The sequence below is a fragment of the Prionailurus viverrinus genome, chromosome A1 (assembly GCF_022837055.1).
Source record: "Prionailurus viverrinus isolate Anna chromosome A1, UM_Priviv_1.0, whole genome shotgun sequence".
Classification (NCBI taxonomy): Eukaryota; Metazoa; Chordata; class Mammalia; order Carnivora; family Felidae; genus Prionailurus; species Prionailurus viverrinus.
In genome coordinates, this window is record NC_062561.1 from 111,976,438 (window position 1) to 111,993,764 (window position 17,327).

Sequence of the window (17,327 nt, forward strand, 5' to 3'; positions counted from 1 at the left end):
ATAGGCTATGTTTTAACATCCTTACATTAACTTTAGGGATCTCAAAGGGCAGGTTTTAACTCTAGCTATTAGTGTTACAAATAAGAATTATTCAGTTTGTCAGGCACCTGGATAGCTCAGTCATTTGAGCGTCCGACCCTTGGTTTCGGGTCAGATCATGATCTCATGGTTTGTGGATTCAAGCACCACATTAGGCTTTGTGCTCACAGTGTGGGCCTGCTTGGGGTTCTGTCTCCCTCTCCCCTTCCCACGGTCAAAATAAATAAATAAACTTTAAAAGAAAAAAATAATTATTCAGTTTGAAGGGCTCCTGGCTGGCTCAATCAGTGGAGTATGCAACTCTTATCTCAGGTTTCTGAGTTTGAGCCCCATATTGGGTTTAGAGATTACTTAAAATCTTTAAAAAAATTATTCAGCTTCACAAAATATCTGTTTTATGAAATGTAGCATATTGTGGTTTCAATTTTTTTTCCTTAAAGGTATGAAAAATCTCTACACTTACTAGTATTTTGTTAAACATTAGTTTGTTACCTCTTTGTGGTCGGATATATCATACATTCTTGCTCATGCTGAGTTGGTAGTGTACCTTGTCCTTTTGTTCCTTTGACTTGTCTGTATTGCCTTGGATATGTGTCAGTGTTGCTTTGATAAGAGAGTTATATGGCAGTAATCTTTGTCTTCCCTTGTCAGCAGGGCACTGATTCATCTTGTTGGGGCTACAAGGTTCAATAATACGATCATTTTTCATTTGGCTCTGAAGATTTGAACAATATTGAAGAACCATTGAAAATTTTCATATCTGGGGGTGCCTGGGTGGCTCAATCAGTTAAGTGTCTGACTTTGGCTCAGGTCATGATCTCACATTTGTGGGTTCAAGCCCCTCATTGGGCTCTGTGCTGACAGCTGAGAGCCTGGAGCCTGCTTCAGATTCTGTGTCTTTCTCTCTCTGCCCCTTCCCTGCTTGTGCTCTCTCTGTCTCTGTTTCTCAAAAATGAATACATGTTCAAAATAATTAAAAAAAAAAGAATACAAAGAAAATTTTCATATCTGGGTATCTTTATTCTCGTTAAAAAATACAAGGTTTTACAAAATACAGGTAGAATATTAGCAAAAATTTATTACCTATTTCACTTACAAATTCAGAGGATTAAAAAAAGTCCTAGAATGAAAAAATTAAATCATATTCTTACCAGCCATATTTCATCTTCTTTGTAGACTTTGTTCCTTCTCTGGTAAATGAGCAGGTGGGAACAATGTTCTTGACTTGAATGAACAGGTGGTATGAGTTTTGGAACTTTAAAAACAAAATTTTTTTTAACGTTTATTTATTTTTGAGACAGAGAGAGACAGAACATGAACAGGGGAGGGTCAGAGAGAGAGGGAGACACAGAATCGGAAACAGGCTCCAGGCTCTGAGCTCTCAACAACAGAGCCTGACCCAGGGCTCGAACTCACGGACCGCGAGATCATGACCTGAGCCGAAGTTGGATGCTTAACCAACTGAGCCACCCAGGTGCCCCATGAAACTTTTGATATCATGGAGAAGAGTTTCCCCAAAAGTAACTGACAGTGTTTTTACACTTATCAAAACTTACTGTCCTGATAGAAAACTGGTAAAATCAAGGCAGGGAGATACAAGGAGATACAAGAACAAATACCATGTTATTCTTAGTTTTGTTTGATGAGTACTTTTTTCTTTTTTTAAATGTTTTTATTTATTTTTGAGACAGAGAGACACAGAACCTGGATGGGTGAGGGACAGAGTGAGAGGGAGACACAGAATCCGAAGCAGGCTTCAGGCTCTGAGCTGTCAGCACAGAGCCTGACATGGGGCTGGAACTCACAAACTGTGAGATCATGACCTGAGCTGAAGCTGGACACTTAACCGACTGAGGCACCCAGGTGGCCCTAGTTTGATGAGTACTTTTAAATCTCTTGGATATTAGTGTTTTATAAAGCATATACATAAACTTTGTATCGTTTCCTGATTTTTAAGCCTAGGGAATGTTCTTAATACAGTATATTTCAACCATCATTGAAACTAAACTACTTTTTAAAAAATATATATTTATTTTGAGAGAGAGAGGGAGAGAAAGAGCAGAGAAGAGTTAGAGAGAAGGAAAGAGAGAATCCTAAGCAGTCTCCATGCTGTCAGTGTGGGACTCGATCCGATTGAACTGTGAGATCATTACCTTAGCCAGAATCAAGAGTCAGTCAGACCCTCAACTGACTGAGCCACCCAGGTGCCCCCAAAGCAAACTACTTTTTATTATTATTAGCTAAACATTGAACAAGGTACAAATTTATAATCCCATTCTGAAAGGTTATGGCCCAATTAAAATGAAGCAAAATGAAATAAAACTTGCAGAATTTAGAATAACCACAATAGTTTATAGTTTTAGAAAGCTGTCAACCTAATTGAATTAACTGAATGGCCTATATTAATAGGTTATTAATAAAATTTTATTCATGTTAATTTCTATCAGAATGTTTGACATGACCTTGTTGAAGCTCTATGACCAGGTTATAAAAAGTTAAACAGGGCATTGAAGTGATTTGATGCTTATTTTATATTTATACTACTTTAATAATTGATAAATTGAGAAGTATGTGAAAGAGACTTGGAAATGTGTAAAGCATGCATATAAATTAAGAATTCATAAGCCTGAGCAGGTAACCTATTTCTGGTAATTTGGTACTGATTTTAATTAAAATGTAAATTTAGAAGTTACTCAAATTTGGTAAAAGGCTGTTTTGCCCTTTTTCTTAAGTACGTAAGTGACTTGTGAAAAAACAATATTTCTATAGGTTCTGCACCCCCCTTAGTGAATCCACCTCTGCCTACCACTTTTCAACCAGGAGCTCCTCTTGGGCCCCCTCCAACTGGAGGACCACCTCCATTGAGGGTGCTCAGTGCTCAGAAACCATCACATAGAGGTGTACCCCAGCCCTCATTTAATTCAGCTGTCAACCAAGAAGGTAAGCAAGGCAAACCAAGTCAAGTCCTAAAGTTTTGACTTAGGTTGCAAGGGTGAATGTTATTTTGAATTCTGTGCATTCAGATAATATTTTTTCCAGAAAATCTAGTTGTTTTGGTTAGGGACGGCCTTCAGGAATTTAGGGTTTAAAAAGGGCTCCTTAGAATTCTACTACCCTGTGCTGGGCTGTTGCCTAGCATTTGAGAACCACTGCTGTTAACTTTTTTGTTGCCAGGCAGATTTTAATAATCATGGCTAAAAAGTTAGGTGCCTTTTAGAAGAGGAAGGCGAGAAGAGAACTTTCACTTTTCTGGGCATGGTGTTAGAATGATTCTTTTAATATATTGGCTCTTTTCCATGGAAGCAGTATTTTGATTTCTGCTATTAAGTATTAACAAATATTTATGAACCTAAATAAAAAGTAAAATATGCAAGCGTTTTGAAGTTTTATATAAATAATAAAGTGTTTTAAAGCATTGTTTTCAGTTATTAGTTTAAACAATATATTTTGGCAAGTAAGAAAATTGATTTTAGCAATAACCTAACCATTAATAGCAACATGTGGAAAAGGGAAAACAAGAAGAGGGGAATAATTGTTGACTATACCCGACTACTGAATACAATTAATGTTATCATTTTTGTTTTTTCTTGTAGCATTTCCTTTTTTATTACTATAGGTAGGGAAAAGACTGACCTGTGAATATTTTGAAAAGAATGGTGTTAACAATGAGTAACAAAATGATAATGTCCCACTGTTTGCCTTTGCCTCATTATAACTTTTAAAATTGAGCTACAATAAATATTTAAAATTTTAACCAACTAAAAATATGCCCAATGTTTTTGTTTATTTTTACAAACACTTTTCCCAAGGTTTTCAATATCAACTCATGGCTAAACTCATGGTGGCCTTCAGAACTGGAAAGAGTTAACTAATTTTATTGAAACTATTAAACTTACCTATCTGGTGTTAAAATGATTATTAAAGTTAGCACCTTTGTACTTAGAAACTAGAGGTTGATACTATTCATTAATTTTAGCTTCTTCTATACCTGAGTTAGAGTTCATAAATAGCAGAGGCACCTACAAATAGATTTTAATTCTTCATAAGCAGATGTCCCTGGCATTTATCTTTTAAGTCTTTAAACTGGGGGGCGGGGAGGGACAAACTAAGATTTTTATTTTATTTTAGTGATTGTTCTCTAGACTAAAGCATTCATTCTTTAATTTATGTCACCTTGAAATTAATTCTAGATTCCATTTTGTTCCATACTTTGGAAAAAAAGGTTTTTTATCCTCATAATTTAAATTTTCTTTAAATAGTATTGATTTGGGTGATTTTTTTTCAGTGTGTACTGCTCTTTAGAGGTTTTTAATGCTGCTCTTGACTTCTGAAATCTCAGATAGTATATAATTTTATAACGTGCACAAAGGACCATTCATTTTAGAAGTTCATAAAAGTATTTGAAACTTAGATGTGTTCTGTATATTTAAAAACTTGCATTATATGAAATTTTTATTTCAACATTTGACATTTTTCCTGGACTGTGGATTAAAGTATTTGGAAAGTTACCTTAAATTTCAGATACCAGCTCAAATTTTTCAGAAATTGTAATGGTTGTTCTAGTTTGAATATTATTAATAAACTTCCTTTTTTAGGTATTACACCAAATACCAATAATGGATCTATGGTGGTTCACAATAGTTATGATGAAATTGAAGGCGGTGGCTTTTCAGGTGAGATGCTATGAAAGTTGTTTTTGTTTTCCTTTGCTTTGCTTTGTTTTTTTTTTTTGTTTTAGTATGTGTTCATTATAGGAAACAGTGGAGAAAATTTGATAATCATGTCACACAACAGTACCTCATGTTAGCATTTTTGGTCTCCATACCTTTAGATTTTTTGTTAGTTTTTTTTTCCTTTCAGAATTGGGATCATGGGCTTTATTATTATGTTACAGCTATAGAGTATTTGTATCAATTAGATCTACTCAAATGTATTTAACATTGAGTTAAATTTTGAGTTTAACATTGAGTTAACATTGAGTTAACATTGAGTTAACATTGAGTTAAACATTGAGTTTAACATTTAATATCTTTTCATTGAAATTGCTTTGAATTAGAATTTTAGTCTGAATATAAAGTTTTGGAAATGATATGGAAGTAAATTAATCATACCAAGCTTATATAGTCTACATTAACTTGATTTTAATCATTGCAGTTACTTTGTTAGCAGTGTTTGTTAGCAATGTTTATTTGTCTTACTTTGCAAAATTGATGGATGAAAGTATTAAATTACCCAGTGGATTTTAGAGTTATAATTCAGTGGGTGGATGTGTGTATTTAAAGTATTCTGGAATATAAAACAGAACTTAAAAGTTACCTTGTTTCTAGCAACACCACAGCATACTAATAAGAATCCCACAATGAACCGAAGTGTTGGGTATTCATATCCCTCCTTACCACCTGGTTATCAGAATACAGCACCACCTAGTACAACTGCAATGCCACCTTCTTCCTTGAATTACCCAAGTGGGCCACAGGGCTTTAATCAGGTAAACTTTTTGGTGTTTTGTTTTTGCTTTTGTTTTTGTTTTTACCATTTTTCCATCTTTTGATTTAAATTGTGTAGACCTAAAAAAGTTTTAGGAAGGTGTAATGAATTTTTTAACTAATTGGAATAATGGATATTTCATAAGACTCATGTTATATTATATATTTCCAGAACCAAAATATTGACCAGGAAATCTAGATTATAGTTTTGTTATTTAGAGTGAAATTAAGTAACCAATTCCTTATACACTTCTGTTTTCAACTGAAGACATTATAAAGGCTGTTTACTTTGAAATTATATTGTCTTTAGACTCCCTTAGGTGCTAATCATTTAACTACAAGCATGAGTGGATTAAGCCTCCATCCAGAAGGGCTAAGAGTTATCAATCTTCTTCAAGAAAGAAACATGCTTCCATCAACACCTTTGCAGCCTCCTGTTCCAAATTTGCATGAAGATATCCAGAAACTCAATTGTAACCCAGAGTAAGGCTTCAGATAGCATTTCTTATTAAATATGACATTTATTCTAGAAGTTTAAGATTTTTTTGGAGTTTCATGTATTATAAACATTGTATAAATGTTAATTTTTGAAAATAGTTTTGCATACAGAAAAAACCTTAGGAAATTGCTTACTTTAATTGGTATCTGAAATGTTCTAACTCAAGAAATAGAGTTGTAACTTACAAGCTGATTACTGCTCTTATCTGCTCTACTGGGACTCTGATACTCATTATCATTGTGGTGAACAAGTCCAAAGTATGGGGATTTGATTCTACATAATCCTTCATTTGCTCTCATCTTAAATTGTTTTTGTATAGCAAACAGAATTGTGATATTCTTTTCTCCCTTCAAATGGATCATTAGTTTAAATGTATATGGTAACAACTTTCTGATAAATTGAATTTTGTTATTTCTATTATTTTTTTATTTAAGGTGTTTTTATTAAAGCCTGGGTCCAGGGGGCGCCTGGGTGGCGCAGTCGGTTAAGCGTCCGACTTCAGCTCAGGTCACGATCTCGTGGTCCGGGAGTTCCAGCCCGGCGTTGGGCTCTGGGCTGATGGCTCAGAACCTGGAGCCTGTTTCCGATTCTGTGTCTCCCTCTCTCTCTGCCCCTCCCCCGTTCATGCTCTATCTCTCTCTGTCCCAAAAAATAAATAAAAACGTTGAAAAAAAATTTTTTTTTAAAAAGCCTGGGTCCAGGGCCCATGGACAGAAAGAGCTGCCGTATTTTGTCATATTAAAAAAATTTTTTTAATGTATTTTTGAGAGAGAGTAAGAGAGTGCATGCGTGCACACACACGGGAGGGGCAGAGAGAGAGGAAGACACAGAATCCAAAGCAGGCTCCAGGCCCTGAGTTGTCAGCACAGAGCCTGGTTCTGGGCTCAAATCCACAGACTGTGAGATCACGACCTGAGCAGAAGTTAGACGTGTAATCGACTGAGCCACCCAGGCACCCCACGAATTTTTTTTTTTTTTTTTTACATTTATTCACGTTTGAGAGACAGAGAGACAGAGCACAAGTGGGGGAGGGGCAGAGAGAGAGGGAGACACAGAATCCGAAGCAGGCTCCAGGCTCTGAGCTATGAGCACAGAGCCCAATGCGGGGCTCGAACTCACAAACTGCGAGATCATGACCCGAGCTGAAGTCAGAGGCTTAACCGACTGAGCCACCCAGGCGCCCCAAATTTTGTTATTTTTAAATAGTCTTTTTAGAACGTTCAACGAAACAGGTCTTTTCAGTAATAAATTTAAGTTTGCATTTGCATATTCGGGTCATCACCTTGTAATTCCAGTGTAATATAGATTTATATAAAGGAAAATAAGTCATCTGTTAGTCTGAACTGTCTTATGCACAAGCCAAGCCAAAAAGAGACTTTATTTTAGTTATATAATAGTTGTAATTTTCTACCCTCTCTTTCTGAATAGGACTTAAATATTTAAATGGGACAACATTTGAGAGGACCTATTGAAGTGTTCTTTGTAATTTGATCCAGTGTTAAATGTACCTTTTGGAGTTTTTTTTTTTATCCAAAAATAATCATAACAACAACTGACACATGATTTTTACTTTGATACAGGTTATTTCGATGCACGCTGACTAGCATTCCTCAGACTCAGGCCTTATTGAATAAAGCCAAACTTCCTTTGGGACTGCTGCTTCATCCTTTCAAAGACCTAGTGGTATGTTTCACTAGTGAAAGTAAATGTTTTATGGGAAATTAACTTGATGGTGAGGAATTTTCTACAGTAATGCAAGAATCACTTGTAGAATTTATTTGAGCTATCTTTAGGAATTTGACCACTGACAGGTTCTTTTATTTGTAATTCAACCAGCACTTTTATTACCAAACACTTGAAAATGAGGTAAAATAAGTTGAGTTTTAAAAAAATTCAAGAGGAGCAGGAGGCATCACAATCCCAGACTTTAGCCTCTACTACAAAGCTGTCATCATCAAGACAGCATGGTATTGGCACAAAAACAGACACTTGGCCAATGGAATAGAATAGAAACTCCAGAACTAGACCCACAAACGTATGGCCAACTCATCTTTGACAAAGCAGGAAAGAACATCCAATGGAAAAAAGACAGCCTCTTTAACAAATGGTGCTGGGAGAACTGGACAGCAACATGCAGAAGGTTGAAACTAGACCACTTTCTCACACCATTCAGGAAAATAAACTCAAAATGGATAAAGGACCTGAATGTGAGACAGGAAACCATCAAAACCCTAGAGGAGAAAGCAGGAAAAGACCTCTCTGACCTCAGCCGTAGCAATCTCTTACTCGACACATCCCCAAAGGCAAGGGAATTAAAAGCAAAAGTGAATTACTGGGACCTTATGAAGATAAAAAGCTTCTGCACAGCAAAGGAAACAACCAACAAAACTAAAAGGCAACCAACGGAATGGGAAAAGATATTCGCAAATGACATATCGGACAAAGGGCTAGTATCCAAAATCTATAAAGAGCTCACCAAACTCCACACCCGAAAAACAAATAACCCAGTGAAGAAATGGGCAGAAAACATGAATAGACACTTCTCTAAAGAAGACATCCGGGGGGTGCCTGGGTGGCGCAGTCGGTTAAGCGTCCGACTTCAGCCAGGTCACGATCTCGCGGTCCGTGAGTTCGAGCCCCCCGTCAGGCTCTGGGCTGATGGCTCAGAGCCTGGAGCCTGTTTCCTATTCTGTGTCTCCCTCTCTCTCTGCCCCTCCCCCGTTCATGCTCTGTCTCTCTCTGTCCCAAAAATAAAAAAAAAAAAAAAAAAGAAAGAAAGACATCCGGATGGCCAACAGGCACATGAAAAGATGTTCAGCGTCGCTCCTTATCAGGGAAATACGAATCAAAACCACACTCAGGTATCACCTCACGCCAGTCAGAGTGGCCAAAATGAACAAATCAGGAGACTATAGATGCTGGAGAGGATGTGGAGAAACGGGAACCCTCTTGCACTGTTGGTGGGAATGCAAATTGGTGCAGCTGCTCTGGAAAGCAGTGTGGAGGTTCCTCAGAAAATTAAAAATAGACCTACCCTATGACCCAGCAACAGCACTGCTAGGAATTTATCCAGGGGATACAGGAGTACTGATGCATAGGGGCACTTGTACCCCAATGTTCATAGCAGCACTCTCAACAATAGCCAAATTATGGAAAGAGCCTAAATGTCCATCAACTGATGAATGGATAAAGAAATTGTGGTTTATATACACAATGGAGTACTACGTGGCAATGAGAAAAAATGAAATATGGCCTTTTGTAGCAACGTGGATGGAACTGGAGAGTGTGATGCTAAGTGAAATAAGCCATACAGAGAAAGACAGATACCATATGGTTTCACTCTTATGTGGATCCTGAGAAACTTAACAGGAACCCATGGGGGAGGGGAAGGAAAAAAAAAAAAAAGAGGTTAGAGTGGGAGAGAGCCAAAGCATAAGAGACTGTTAAAAACGAGAACAAACTGAGGGTTGATGGGGGGTGGGAGGGAGGAGAGGGTGGGTGATGGGTATTGAGGAGGGCACCTTTTGGGATGAGCACTGGGTGTTGTATGGAAACCAATTGGTCAATAAATTTCATATAAAAAAAATAAAGTAAAAAAAATAAAAAAAATAAAAAAATTCAAGAGGAACTGAATAGAAGTACTAAAAGAAAATAAATAAATCAACCATGCTATTTTAAAAAGTTGTAAATTATTTGCCCATTTAAAATACTTTACCCAGTCTTCCAGTTCTGCCATTCTGGGAGTAAATTTGTTCCTTGAGGAAGCTGTTCCCTCTGCTAAAAGGGAAAAACAGAGAAGATGTCCACTTTTATCCTAAGGCTCTGAGACCTTGACATATGGACCTTGACGTTTTTCAGAGGATTAATACATAAGTGAAGTAACTTTCCCAAAACGAACTTATATTCAGGCTTTAGAACTTTTAATATGTAGGATAAACTTTAAATAGGAGCATAATTGGAGAGTTTGAGTATTTAAATATAATTTACTCTTACCTTACTTTGTCACAGTAATTTTATGAGAACTTGGCAAGCCTCTTAATGTAATATGAAGAAATCCTAATAATTTCCTTGGTCATTTCATTGATCTTAGAATGTTGATCCTTACTTTACCATCCATGTGAAAAATACACTGGATATTTACTATGTTTGATTTATAATATAAATACCTAATGAGAAAATAAATACTTAAAAATTTTTTAAATGTTTATATATTTTTGAGAGAGAGAGAGACAGAGAGCGAGCAGGGGAGGGGCAGAGGGAGAACGGGAGACACAGAATCTGATGCAGGCTCCAGACTTCAGGCTCTGAGCTGTCAGCACAGAGCCTGACGTGGGGCTTAAACTCACCAGCTGCGACATTATGACCTGAGCTGGAGTTGGATGCTTAACTGACTGAGCCATCCAGACACCCCAAAATAAATACTTGTTAAAGGCAGAATTTAATGAGAATGCTGCTGGAACAAACCAGTAGTTTTTAAAATTAGTACATTTCATCTACATAATTTTTTTGTGTGGCAGTTTGAACACTTCTTTTTACCTTTGTTTTTTTCTCCAAAATTATAGTATTCCAGAAGTTACCTGGAAGGTATGGATTAATGTTTGGCCTTTAGACGTAATGATCACTCCCTTTAAAAAATTTGTTTTGTTTTTCTAGCAATTGCCTGTGGTTACCTCCAGTACAATTGTGAGATGCCGCTCATGCAGGACGTACATCAACCCTTTTGTCAGCTTTCTTGATCAAAGGAGATGGAAGTGTAACTTATGTTACCGAGTCAATGATGGTATGTTCTGGGTTTTTTTTTTGGTTTTTTTTTTTTTTTTGAAACTTTTTCAAATTTCTCCTTGCATTGTAGGGAAAGCCAATAAGACAAATGTAAAGTTAAAAAAAAAACAAAAACACAACCCCAAACCCTTTCTTACTTACCTGTAATCCTTCCACTCAGAGATAACTTCCATTAACTTTTTTCTGTGCATTTATACTTATATATAAAAAATTGTATACTTTTTGAACAAAAAGTGTGATAATATTCTGATACCTTTTTTTTTACATTTATTATATTGGGTATATAATAAATGGCATATTTCATGGTATTATTTAAGCCTATAATTTAAGAAATATTTTTATTTAGAAACTGTCCCATGCCTTTTCTCTAGGGTGAAAGAAATAAGTCCACAGAATAGCTGCGATTAGCTTCATTCAGTGCAATAAGGAGGGAGGTGGGCAGTGCTAGAAGGTTAGTTGAATGTAGTTTTTTCAGTAATTGAGGAAGAGGAGATCTCTTTCAGAAGCTGTTAACAGTTTATATTTAAGGAATTTCATCTAACCAGTAACATTTTATTAGGATTAGAGAAGAAAAAGGGTATGCTGCTATCCACATTGAAAATTAGGTCTCTGGTGTACCTGGCTGGCTCAGTCAGTACAGCATGTGACTCTTGATCTCAGTGTCATGAGTACAAGCCCCATGTTGGGCATAGAGCTTACTCAAAAAAAAAAAAAAAAAAAAAATTAAAAGTAAAAAAAAGAAAATTAGGTCTCTGGAAGGAAATTTCATTAAGTATTGGCAAATGGAGAATTTAAGAGATTTTTTAAAACCATTTTTATTGTTTATATTATTTAAGAGTAAAGGGAGGATAGTGTAAGAACATTATTTTTATTCTCTAATAATTCAGAAAATGTATTTATAGTGTTTAGTATGTCTTTAAAATCTTATGTATATGGGCTTCATTATGTGAAATAAAATTATAATAAAGGTAGAAGTTACTTTAGTATGCAGCCCAGACCATTTCATGAACTATGGCTTATCCTTTAACATATGTAGGAATTTGAGTTTCTAAACAGTTAATGGGAAGACAGGTGCAATGATAATTTAGAAAATATTCTTTGAGCTCTAGTGTATAGGCAACTGATGTTCCATAAAGGCCTCATTAATTAATGGAAGTGACCGAACTGTTAGCCTTCATTTAGCTTTAGCCTCTCAGGTATTTGTGCCATAGTTTTCAAGGGGCAGCTGAAAGCTATGGGGCAGCCAGAGGCTGTACATTTCATGTCAGTGTTAATACTCGCGTATGGTTATGAAATTTAACACAAGATTTTGTCTCACATGTAAGATAATAATTAGTATTCATTGAATTTTTATCATTCTTTTAAGCTGCTTTAGTGAGAATTGAGACAAAGTGTAAATTAGAAGGTAGGAAAAGAAAAATCACAGTGACAGTAGCTGTAAAATCATACTTAGTACTATTAAGTATGGGGGAAACTTGAATAGAACTCAAAAACAAAGTGTATTTATCCTTTAATTTTTAGTCCATATTGGCTTATTTATAAATCTTCAAAATAAGAAAACAGCTAAATACAAGATAAATTGACCTTAATCCTTTCAGTTGTATCATTGTATGTTGTTAACTTACATAGTTCCTGAAGAATTCATGTACAACCCTTTGACCAGAGTCTATGGAGAACCTCACAGAAGACCTGAAGTTCAGAATGCTACTATTGAGTTTATGGCTCCTTCAGAATACATGGTAAGCTAGCTTGCTTGCTTGCTTCCTTCCTTTCTTATTTTTTGAGAGAGAGAAAGCTATTGTGCACACGGTGGGAGGGACAGAGAGAGAGGGAGAGAGAATCCCAAGCAGACTCCACACTGTCAGTGCAGAGCCCAACGTGGGGCTTGATCTCACAAACCATGAGATCATGACCTGAGCCAAAACCAAGAGTAGGACGCTTAACCAACTGAGCCGCCCAGGCACCACGCTTTCATTTTTTTTTTTTTTAACTTTGCAGGTTTTTTTTTTTTAATTTTATTTTTTAAAATTTATATCCAAATTAGTTAGCCATCTAGTGCAACAATGATTTCAGGAGTAGATTCCTTAGTGCCTCTTACCCATTTAGCCCATCCCCCCTCCCACAACCCCTCCAGTAACCCTCAGTTTGTTCTCTGTATTTTATTTTATTTTATTTTATTTTATTTTATTTTATTTTATTTTATTTTATTTATTTATTTATTTTATTATTATTATTTAAAAAAAATTTTTTTTAACATTTATTTATTTTTGAGACAGAGCATGAATGGGGGAGGGTCAGAGAGGGAGACACAGAATCTGAAACAGGCTCCAGGCTCTGAGCTGTCAGCACAGAGCCTGACGTGGGGCTTGAACTCACGGACTGTGAGATCATGACCTGAGCCAAAGTCGGATACTTAACCGAGTGAGCCACCCAGGCGCCCCTCTCTGTATTTATGAGTCTCTTCTGTTTTGTCCCCCTCCCTCTTTTTATATTGTTTTTGTTTCCCTTATGTTCATCTGTTTTGTCTCTTAAAGTCCTCATATGAGTGAAGTCATGATTTTTGTCTTTCTCTAATTTCACTTAGCATAATACCCTCCAGTTCCATCTATATAGTTGCAGATGGCAAGATTTCATTCTTTTTGATTGCCAAGTAATACTCTATTATGTGTATATATATTATATATATTATATATATAATATACTCTATTATATATATATATATAATATATATACACTATGTATATTATATATGTTTATACACACACACACACACACACACACACACACACATACATACCACATCTTCTTTATCCATTCATCCATCGATGGACATTTGGGGCTCTTTACATACTTTGGCTATTGTCGATAGTGCTGCTGTAAACATTGTGGTGCATGTGTCACTTCGAAACAGCACACCTGTATCCCTTGGGTAAATGCCTAGTAGTGCAATTGCTGGGTCGTAGAGTAGTTCTATTTTTAGTTTTTTGAGGAACTTCCATATTGTTTTCCAGAGTGGCTGCACCAGTTTGCATTCCCAACCCTGCTTTCATTTTTTATATGTTATTGTATAAAATTATATAAATAATATATTTTTATATAGTATATTACTTAGTACTAGATTTTAAATAAAACACTGTGTCATCTTTTACCAAAATTGTATGCTTTTAAATTTTATATGTTGTTCATTATAAATGTAGTTAAGTATACAGGGGTAAATTTGAAAAGTAAAAGTGTAAAGTTTCACTTATATTTCTTGTGCATCAATCCAGAAACTTACAATATAATATTGGGATCGTGTTTACTTTTAAGTCACTTCCAACTTTTTCCTAATAATGCCATGATAAACACTCTTTCGCAAGTACTATTATACATTTGTATGAATATCTAAAGTCTTGCATTTTTAAAATAATAATTATGCCCAAGGTTAAATTAGCACTTTACATTTTACAGAATACTTACATTTAAAAACAGTTTCTTTAGTGTTTTATTTATTTTTGAAAGAGAGTGCTAGCAGAGGAGGGGCAGAAAGAGAGGGAAACAGAATCCGAAGCAGGCTCCAGGCTCTGAGCTGTCAGCGCAGAGCCCGATGCGGGGCCTGAATTCACAAACTGCGAGATCATGGCCTGAGCCGAAGTCGGTCGCTTAACCAACTGAGCCACCCAGGCGCCCCAGCACTTAGGTATTTTTGATCATCACAAACAACAGTCTGAAATAAGCCAGGTGAATGTTATTCCTGTCTGTAAGGTAGGAAAACAAACTTCGGTTAAGTGACTTGCTAAATATCATTTAAGTAAGTGGGAGAGCTTGCATAAAAATCCATGGCTTTGATTTGGTTACTATTTCACCATGCCATAATTTTCTCTAAATAAAGGGAATATTAAGATAAGACTTAACATGAACTTTTAGTATTATATTTTACCTTGTTATATTTTTGTAGGGTAATCTCCCTCTATTTGGGCAGTGGACGCCATTTTGGTATAGAAATTATGAGGGTGCATTTTCTTTTCATCACAGAAAAGTTCAGTGTAGAAGACAGTTTTGTGACATTTAAATGGTCAGTAATGGGGTGCCTAGGTGGCTCACTTGGTGGAACACCAACTTTGGCCTAGGTCATCATCTTGCGGTTTGTGAATTCGAGCCCTGCATTGGGCTCTGTGCTGATAGCTAGGAGCCTGAAACCTGCTTCAGATTCTCTCTCTCTCTCTCTGTCTGCCCCTCCCCTGCTCATGCTCTGTCTCTCTCTCAAAAATAAAATAAACATTAAAAAAATTAAGAAATAAAAAATAAATGGTAATAGTTTTCTGTAGTATAGCTGTGTCTGTTGAATTACAGCCAAAAAATCAGAAGCCTCTGTTCTTTTGAATTGCTCTTTTATCTCCCAGGTTTTACAAAAGTGGCTTCCTTTAAATTTGTAAACTTGCTTATTGTAAGATGTTTTGCTCCTTCGTTACTTATCTCGTAGGTGAGAGATGCTATGAATTTGGCAAGTGATCTGTGCATAAAAATATAAAAGTTAGTATACCACATGCCCAGTTCTCATTGTGGTTTTTTGATGCTTTTTAGTGAATTGAAAACAAATCTTTAACTTTGGAATTTTTTATTTTATTCTATTCTATTTTAAATGTTTGTTTATTTTTGAGAGATGGCACACACGAGCAGGAGAGGGGCACAGAGAGAGGGAGAGAGAGAATTTCAAGCGGTGCTTGATCTCACTGTGAGATCATGACCTGAGCTGAAATCAAGAGTCAGATGTTTAACCAACTGTGCCACTCAGGCACCCCTAAATTTGGAATTTTAAAATATAGTTGTACTTTTTTATGGATTTTAGCTGAAATGCATTGGTTAAGGAACCAGCTCAGGCTAACTTGAGAAATCAAGTCACAGCTATAATTTCCCTATATTGTGATATATTGTGTACATATGGAAAAATCTGTAAAACATAAGTGTGTAGTTTACCAAATAATAAATACCTGTGTTAGTACCACCCAAGTCAGAATTGAGCATTGCCAGTACTCCCAGAATGTCTTCTGATCACATTTTCTTTTCTTCCTGTCCTAGAGAAAAACTCTTCTGACTAAGGGCAATCACATCTTCATTTTGTGTTTTATAAGTATGTGTCTCAAAAAAATAAAGTTTTGCCTGTTTTTAAAATTCTTGTTATTTTTGTATTGTTTTCTCAATCCATTATTGTTTATAATTGTCTTAATCTATAGATAATGTTTGTTGTTTTGCTGTAAGTGGGCCAGACAGATGATAAGTTTAGATTTAATCCTTTGAGATGATTTATTGAGATCTTTCTTTTCTTCAGTTACGACCACCTCAACCTCCAGTGTATCTCTTTGTGTTTGATGTATCTCACAATGCCGTTGAAACTGGATACTTGAATACAGTTTGCCAGAGTTTGTTAGACAATCTGGATTTGTAAGTATCTTAATTCATCTTAAATTTGAAACTAGCAAAATGAATAAGTAGTGTCAAAATAGAAAAAAATGCTATCTAATTGTGTTCTAAAACTCCATAAAATTGATTCGTTAACTTTAGATCTCACTTTCTCTGAGAAACATAAATTTATTTTAACTTAAAAAAAAATATTTATTCATTTTGAGAGAGAGTGAGTGGGAGAGGGGGAGAGAGAGAGAGGGGACAGAGGACCCAAAGCTGGTTCTGTGCTGACAGCAGCAAGCCTGGTATGTGGCTGAAACCCACGAATCATGAGATCACGACCTGAGCTGAAGTCAAACCCTCAACCGACTGAGCCACCCAGGTGCCCCTTACTTTTTTTAAATGAAAAAATTTCAAACATGTAGTAAATAGAAAGAGTGTACTGAACTTCCAGGTACTTATCCCTCACCTTCAATATTTTTAGCGTTCATCTGTTCTTGCTTCATCTAATTCCTCCCATACATAAACACTTTTTTCCCCTTAAGTATTTTTACTCAAACCATAGTCAGCATATCCTTTTAACTCTAAGTACTTAGAATTATTTTTAACCCTAAGATTCAAGTATTACACTACACAAAATTAGCAATAGCTTCATAATATGATTTAATACCTAGTTCTAGTTTTGGTTTTGGTTGTCTCAGAAATGTCTTTTTACTGTAAGTTTGTTGAAATAAGAATACAAACAGTGTGTACAAGTGGCATTTCATTATCCTATCTCTTAAGTCTCTTAAAATATCTGTATGTTAAATGGTTCCTTAGATACTTAGTGTAACCCATAAAAGCTAATATGACTTTTCAGTGTAATGAAACATAGTGCTCTTGTGTTGTGTGGAAGAATGTGAAGTATCAAATCATATCAGAAGTGGACTACTAAGTCCTTCACCTTGGTGAAAGGAGCCTCCTTGTTCTTTCTGGCATTTTTTTTTTTTTTAAGTTTATTTACTTGTTTTGAGAGAGAGAGTATGTGCAGGAGCATGTGCAGAAGGAGCACACAGAGAAGGAGCGAGAGAATCTCAAGCAGGCTCTTGGCTGTCAGCCCAGAGCCCCATGTGGGGCCTGATCCCATGACCCTAGGATCA

The 17,327-nt window shown here is 35.9% G+C and overlaps 1 protein-coding gene across 2 annotated transcripts in view; it reads left to right on the forward strand.

Moving 5' to 3' along the window:
- The window catches only part of SEC24A (SEC24 homolog A, COPII coat complex component), a 73,826-nt gene that overhangs the window by 25,183 nt on the left and 31,316 nt on the right, over window positions 1–17,327 (forward strand). Inside the window, exons 3-10 of one of the 2 annotated variants that reach the window (XM_047846008.1) lie at window positions 2,809–2,979; window positions 4,635–4,712; window positions 5,367–5,527; window positions 5,836–6,008; window positions 7,605–7,707; window positions 10,678–10,804; window positions 12,436–12,545; window positions 16,115–16,227. In XM_047846008.1, the coding sequence (XP_047701964.1) occupies window positions 2,809–2,979; window positions 4,635–4,712; window positions 5,367–5,527; window positions 5,836–6,008; window positions 7,605–7,707; window positions 10,678–10,804; window positions 12,436–12,545; window positions 16,115–16,227 (1,036 nt within the window). The remainder of the gene's footprint in view (window positions 1–2,808; window positions 2,980–4,634; window positions 4,713–5,366; window positions 5,528–5,835; window positions 6,009–7,604; window positions 7,708–10,677; window positions 10,805–12,435; window positions 12,546–16,114; window positions 16,228–17,327) is intronic. The other variant, XM_047846085.1, reaches the window with a different exon arrangement.